This window comes from Crocodylus porosus, unplaced genomic scaffold (genome assembly GCF_001723895.1).
Source record: "Crocodylus porosus isolate Cpor-Errol unplaced genomic scaffold, CroPor_comp1, whole genome shotgun sequence".
In the NCBI taxonomy this organism is placed as follows: domain Eukaryota; kingdom Metazoa; phylum Chordata; order Crocodylia; family Crocodylidae; genus Crocodylus; species Crocodylus porosus.
In genome coordinates this window covers 101,383,959-101,391,349 of record NW_017728886.1, presented here as the reverse complement: position 1 = coordinate 101,391,349, position 7,391 = coordinate 101,383,959, and the positions used below count along the sequence as shown (strand labels likewise).

The following is a 7,391-nucleotide window of genomic DNA, read 5'->3' as shown; positions in this document are numbered from 1 at the left end:
GCCTGAGTGCCTTACTGTGGCAGGTACATTGACCCAGGTCAGAAATGTAACTACTTCCAGCTTCCAGGGCCTGTGATGCACCTGGGATGGAGTCCTGGATCTAGCTCCCTGGAAGCTGATTGCCTTAACTATTTGAATGCATTATGCATTAGGAAAATTCTGAGCTGAAAATTGTTTTTTGCCTCTTTCATTAACAAGCTTAGTGTTATTTAAAAAAATGATGATTACAAAAATTCTAGTTCTGAAGATTTTTCATGCTCTGTTTTGTCACATTTAATTAGTAATAGTTTCTCACTGAGACATGCCACAGCCATTTGTAGTTATGGACATACTAAAGCAATGGCAGGTGTCTTTTAAACCTATGTCAAAAATGCAGTAATGACTAAATAGGTTAATTTGGTATAGACAAGATTTGCTTTCCTCCAAAGCCAGTGCATGCTGAGGAAAGGGAATTGCTCTTTTTAAAAGCACTGCTGGCATATTCTTCCCGGCTTTGTTGATTCACAGGGTTGCAGAATAGGGCCGTGCTCTTCTTTTAAGTTGGCCTAGCTAGCCTGCTTTTTCTGGGTGTACAGGTACTCAGAGGAAGAAGAGACTCCATGTGCTCTGCTCCCTTCATAGTGTTTTCTCACAGAGGCAAGGCCTCAGTATCCGAGAAGGATGTTGTAACTACTTAGTGTAGATTTTTCTTTATTTTGTTTAAGGCTACTTTAATTTAAGTTAAAGTTAAGCATGCTTCCAAAACTTTTTCTACTTTTAAGATTCAAGTCAGCAAATTTTTGATGTCCTATAACTGATAAGAAAGTCACAGCAGATTGTAGCAGAATTAAGCATATCTGTTCAAGACACATGGGGGCTCTGAAAAAGATGTTATTCAATTTAATCATTTTAATTTACATTGTATATGTACAAGAACATCATTTCTTTCAACCCACAGGTTAACACAAAAAAGCACTGCTGTTAGAGGAGCAGAGAAACTTTTGAAACACTCTGTTGTCTGAAATAAAAGCAAGGCACTCTCCTTTAACAGCTGATATAGTCCTGAATTCAGCCTGCAAAAAAGGCATGTTCACACTGAGAGAGCTCTAACAAAAGTAGCAGAATTATCTGCTTTAATTCTTTCTTTTGCTATCATGATTTGCCATTGATTGTACTGCATGAATAAATTTCGTGAACTGAAATAAGTGTGAAGAACATTCCATAGATTACATGCTTTTGAATAGTATCACAGTTGAGAACATCTATGGAAGACTGAAGCACACTGGCTACATGACATCTAACATAGGGCTCGGGACCTACTAGGAGCAACATCTGTCATAGGACATGTAGCTGGTTGCAACAAGAAGTCCTTTAATTGTACAATACTAATTTGTGTGAAAATATTTTTCAGTGAGCTAGTCCCGTTAGTGCTGCGAGCCCATGTCTGGGAGGTGAGGATGCTCAGCACTTCTCCAGATTTGTCTTTAAAAAGATGATTTCTTAAGGTAGGGGTGGCCAACCTGCAGTATGGGTGCTGTGAGGGGCATGGGCAACCTCTGTGTGTGGCACACAGGAGATCAGGGAGGGAGCAGGGAGCACAACAGCAGCTGGCTCAGGGAGCATAGGGAAGAAAGCAGAACACAGAGCAGCAGATCAGGCAGGGAATGCAGGACCAGGAGCAGAATGTAGAGCAGCAGGCTGGGCAGGGAAAGGGAATAATTTGTAGCATGCCTGCATAAAAGGTTGACCCCCACTGTCTTAAGAGACTTTGTATTTTACACAAGGAGACAGAAGTAAACATACCTTTGAAGTGTGTGTGTGTGTGTGTGTGTGTGTGTGTGTGTTATATACAAAAGTTCAGATTCAGTCAAAATATACTTGTCTTGTAGGTGAGGTGAAACACCAACCTACAAGAAACATGAGATTCTCTGATATTTAATTATGCTATTATGTTTGCACGTAAGCTTAAAAGTCAATACAAAAAGCAATACTCTTCCAAATATTTTCTGCAGGTAAGCTGGAAATATTAACTTTAGTGATTAAAAGTCTGTTTTCCTATTGACGCTACTAGAAATCTCAATATAAGAATAATTTTTCATAAAGCACATCAAAACATAAGTGATAAAATACCAGATAACTATTTTAAAACCATACAATGACTGATATCTGGGTTATCCTTTGCAGCAATTAGGCAATTCATTTGGCATCTGTTTGATTGTATAATTTAATTTCCATATAAACAGCATAGTTTAAAAAAAGACAAAAGCTAGAATGTTTAAAGCTAACAAAAGATACAGTGACATCAGATTGACATTCAAAAAATTTTTCTTAGCAAAATGACCAACAAAATTTTGATTTAATACAGTGCATATAAAGTTTTTTAGAACTAAAATCTTTACATATTATTTGAATTTAGCAAAACATGAGCAAGATTTTAATATCAAAGTGCTAAACAGTACTGCCTTAAAAGTCACTGCAAATAAACTGTAAAATAACTGCTTGTGAAGTGACAGATATTTTATATACAAATGGTTAATAAAAAGACATACACACAGATATATACATATATATACAGTTTATATATATGTATATAGTTCTCTAACTGCTGTAACTGAGTCAGTGTGAACACCTTAGTTACTCAGTGTAACACGGCTCCCGTGAGCTGGCAGTCATTGCAATAAATACAGGCAAAGCAATTACAATATACCATGCATACAAACATTTATACAAATAAAGACACTATGCAACAAATTATTTCATATTAATATGGCATCAACAGTATAAACATACAAAAAGGGAGTACGAACACGGAATGTTTTAAATGCAGCCCACTATATCCTTCCTAGCACTTACATTCATACTATTTTACAAGACTTGCTTCTTCTTCAAAACCATTTTATGTCTGTTAACTAACATGTTATCGGGATTATATTCTAAAATGTAACTGTCCCTGATGCTGACCCTGTATGTTCCAATCACTACTTACTTTTATTTCCTTATCTAAGGAACCAGTGCTCAACTGAATCACAATCTGTACCAGTGTTTTCCACACTAATTTGTCAGTATGTCACACTACATGGATTCAAGTTTGGGAAACTGTCATGTAAGTTAGTGCATTTAATTTTCTTACTGGATTTCTTCTGTTTTTATCTTCATATTAAAATAAATTAGTTAATAAACAAGACTTAGTAAGACAGCACTTTAAAAAATTGCACTTGAACATGGGAGCTAACAGCCATTGTCATTTTGCTATATCTAATTTATATGAAATACTCAATTGTATGTACTTTGTTAAAAAAAGTGAACTTTTGTTTAGTTTGTGCCAATATATGTGCCCTTGATACAGGAAGTATGCTAAAGTATTGTCACAAAACACATACTACCCTGGCAAACAACTATTTGTTGTTCTTGTTTTCAAACACACAGTTTTCTACCATTTTATTCCCCATATATAATGAGGTGTTAAACATTAGATTTAAAACAGTCATGTTAACCTTTTACTGCTGGGATAGCATCGTCCAAAAGTGCCATATTAGCAATTTAAAAAACCCCAAATCACACAAAAAAACCCCAAAACACACCCCCCAGAGAGTATTCGGCTAAGTTTTAGGCCTCAGACTGCAAGGAAAAAGCGCCAGAAAAAGTCCTCATTTTAGGGCTGGAGCTGCTTTTCTGTTATGAAAATGCAGAAAAGTTAACTGTACGTGACAATCCATTTGCTTGCCCTGGTAGGCATCTGCCTTCCATGAGTGTTATCTGAGACTCAGAAGGGTAAGGTGTCCAGAAATAGCCTGTCAATGATGGAGGGGGGTGGCACCAAATCTTCCAGTTTCAGGTAAAAGATGCGCTGCAGTCCCAGTGTGCAGAGAGAACGCAAGTCAGAAAGAACACCCAGTACCTTAGGCTCTGCAGACTCAAGTGGTTGTCCTTTGTTTTGACAGCTGAAAGCTAAGTGGTCTTTCAAGCTGCTAGTGATCTTGTTGCATAGCTCTTCCACTTTCTTTGGTTCTTTTAATCCATGCCGTTCTGCAGAATAATGGCAAAAGAAAATGTAAGCCTGCATCATTATTCCATGCTATAAAAATAAATTTGATACTTAATGGATGTTATCTACCTATAAATAAAAAGTACAGTCATTTACAAGACACACAGACTGTATGTAACTATATATAAAGTATGCGTGTCTTGTATATTATTGTACTATTTATTTATTTATTTATGGGCATATACATAGAGAGTGCGCATGTCTGTGTGCACAGAAACACGTAAGTGGGAGCATGTACACACACTTCTGGTAGAATATTAGTAGTGGCCGTGGTAGTACAGTGTAATGTTGACTGACCTTTTTCATATAATAAGATTTAATGACTGCCCTTTCCTGCTAGCATTAAAAATATTTAGCAGTAGCTTTCAACTATAATTGAAATTATAATTAATATATTGAATCTAAGCTAGTGCTATATTTGCCACATTTTTTACAGAGTAAGACATAATTTAATTGGACGATTTTCTGGCAAAACTATCACAGAAGGTGGTTTGGAGATTTTCCTGCCTCCCTACCAGTTGTGAATGCTCAATAACTATGGCAACCATTATTTATTCAGTGAATTCAAGTGGGGATCAATATCTACTGCCAGCTCCATCAGAACTAGACCTGGAATTCCACTAGGAATTTACAGACTCTCTCATAAGAAACCAAAGACACCTCAACCATCCTTTGTTATTTTGATCATCTACTCCCTTTATGGTTTATTTATCTCTAAAAGGCTAGAGATAAAAGTAGTCTGAAAGTCAACTATTTCCAGCTTCAAGAAAGCAACACATAAAGTAAAAAAGCTTCCATGCTATCCATCCCAAGATTTATGAAATTCCTAAAAACAAAATAATGACTTTTAGCTAAGCAGGGCTCCTTCCCTTTATCATCTGTTAAACTGTTTTAGAGAAGCTATACATCCTTAGATTCATATTTAATTAAAAACAGTCTTTCTGCAAGCAAAGGGTAAGTTCTACATTATTGTTTACTTATCAGGATGCACTGGATGAATTAATGTAATATATTTCTGAACAATAATGTAAAATAATCTCAATGCATTTCAATTTGCCTTTGAATTTCAAATTCACAAGTAAGAAAGAATCTGTTTCATTACCAAAGATATGATAAAGTATATTTTAAATACAGTACTGCGAGGTGTAGGAAAATGCACATTAAATTTACTGGCAAACAGTATATACAGTAGTCACCTATAAACAACCAGCCAGTAAAAATGCTGAACAGAGGAGAAAAAGCAGAGGGCCGTGAAAGTTCTTATGTTCAGTGTACTCTCAACTAGCTGCCCCCTGTCCTCCTGCCAAGGTCATAATCCCTTTTGTATACAGTTTATTCTCCTTGTCCAGCATCAGTAAGGATCTAATAAGAGGCAATGACTTCTGCCCACCTCCCTAAAAATGGGAGTCAGTGAAGACAGAAAATGTTCTTTGCCCCCCCAAAGCAGGGAGAATGTGTGTAGGATCTTTGAAGGGACTTCCCACACCTCTCAGGCAGATGTACATATGCATGGATGTACCGTGAGGTATGGATGTTCTTAAATTCTCCCTGCAGTAGCTATTTGGTATATATGGCTTTTATGAACTAATTCAACACATGTTTGTGCAATAAGAGTAGCAAGGAGTCCAAGGGCCTAATCCTTCTCTCATTTTCATTTATTTTACGCATATGCAGCTTTGTATATTTCAGTGGAGCAAACTTCTCGGTTACACCAATTTAAGATCAAGCTGCAGATGTGTACATCTTTAGCCAGAAGCTAGTATGTTCTACTATTTAAGTACCAGCAGTCTGCCTTGTTATCTGTCAAATACCTGAAAAATATTCATCCAGGCAGCAATATATACTTCAAACATCTTTTTTTCACCTTCAAGGAATTAAAAAACCCCTAGATATTCGAAGTGACTTGTTTACATTATAACATGAAGTGTCAATGAATATTTAATGCATATCCAGTAAATTGTGCATAGTTTAATTATGTAAGCCTGACTGTACAGATCATGTAAATACTTCCACTGATGCAGCCATTAAAGAGCTGAGGGATTAAATATTTTATAAAAATGTAAAAATCTGCAGAGGATTTTTTAAAACAAGTCTTATAGGAAATTGTATAGAACGATAACTTAACTTCTTAGCCTTTGAAGAGCTCTTACCTTTTAATCTGTTTTGAGACTATATTTTTTTTAGCAATGTGAAATAAGACATATATATATATAGGCCCAGAGATCTGAAATCCTTACACAGATCCACAGTTTGACTTTAAAATAGTACATCAAAGGTGTTTAAACCTACTGTATGCATTTCTGCAAAGTTTGGAAAATCAAATACTAATCTTGAGCACACAAGACCTGTTGTTCTTTTTCAGTCAGGATCAAACCTGTAATCTTGGTCTTTGGTGTAGTTATTAAATTACCAAGTTTAACAGGTTTTATTAAAAATGTGTTTCGTTCATTGATTAGCAGTGAAATATGCTGATGCAAAATATGAAAGGTGTAAAAATGATCTTAATTTGTTACTGGTCTTGCTTTAAATAGCAAAACCCAGGTAATTTTGAATTATGACATATTTCACCCTCTATATGCTCTGTTGTGCTGCAAGAGTAAAGCAAACTCTGAACAATGAGATTGTCCTCTACAGTGTGAAAAGCTATGGGGTAGCACTTTCAACTTGCAAATCTTCACAAGGTATTCCTCACAAAGATTAATTCAAATTGCTCCTTTAGAAAAGAAAGCTTGTCTCCTGCCAAACTTGCTGGATCGATGGGAAGCCAGATCCCTCCTTACTGAAGCCTGTCCCTTAGCAAATGGTATTGCCCTCTGCTTACCTCCTTACCAGTCCTTATCCATCTGCTTCCCATTCATTTCTTGAGAAAATACCTAATTAATTATAGATTTAGGTATACTTTGGTCTGTAATAAAGGCTCAAACAGTACTTTGAGCTATTAATTTATCACAGATTTTAAATAACTGGGAAGTGCTTTTTGATTGTGAGAATGCTAGATGTACTTTAAAAGTAGAAGGAGCCAATTTTGCCAGTCACACTTACAAAAGTAGCCTCACTGTGTCAAATGAACATGAAGACCTGAAGTCCAATATAACCATTCACTCCAAAGGAAGGAGGAGCAGGCCCTTGGAATAAACAGGCCTAATTGCACCAAAGTCAATGAACTTGTAACCATTTACACCAGGTGCTAAGTAGACATATTGGCTATGTCCAGATGAGTGTGTCTGTGCAGTGTGTGGTGTCACAGGCATGTCTGCACCTCCTTTCAGGTGTTCTCTGTGCTGCAAGGTAGCAGTATGGGGGAGAGGGGTTTGACCCTGGGAGATCCTGATGTCAAAAAAACCCGCACAAAAAACAAACAAACTGG

At 36.5% G+C, this 7,391-nt stretch overlaps 1 protein-coding gene across 1 annotated transcript in view; it reads right to left on the bottom strand.

The window, feature by feature from the left end:
- Positions 1–856: 856 nt before the first annotated feature.
- The window catches only part of NR4A3 (nuclear receptor subfamily 4 group A member 3), a 30,909-nt gene continuing 24,374 nt past the window's right edge, over positions 857–7,391 (bottom strand). Inside the window, exon 7 of the mRNA XM_019539832.1 lies at positions 857–4,005. Within this exon, the coding sequence (XP_019395377.1) occupies positions 3,743–4,005 (263 nt within the window). The 3' untranslated portion in view covers positions 857–3,742. The remainder of the gene's footprint in view (positions 4,006–7,391) is intronic.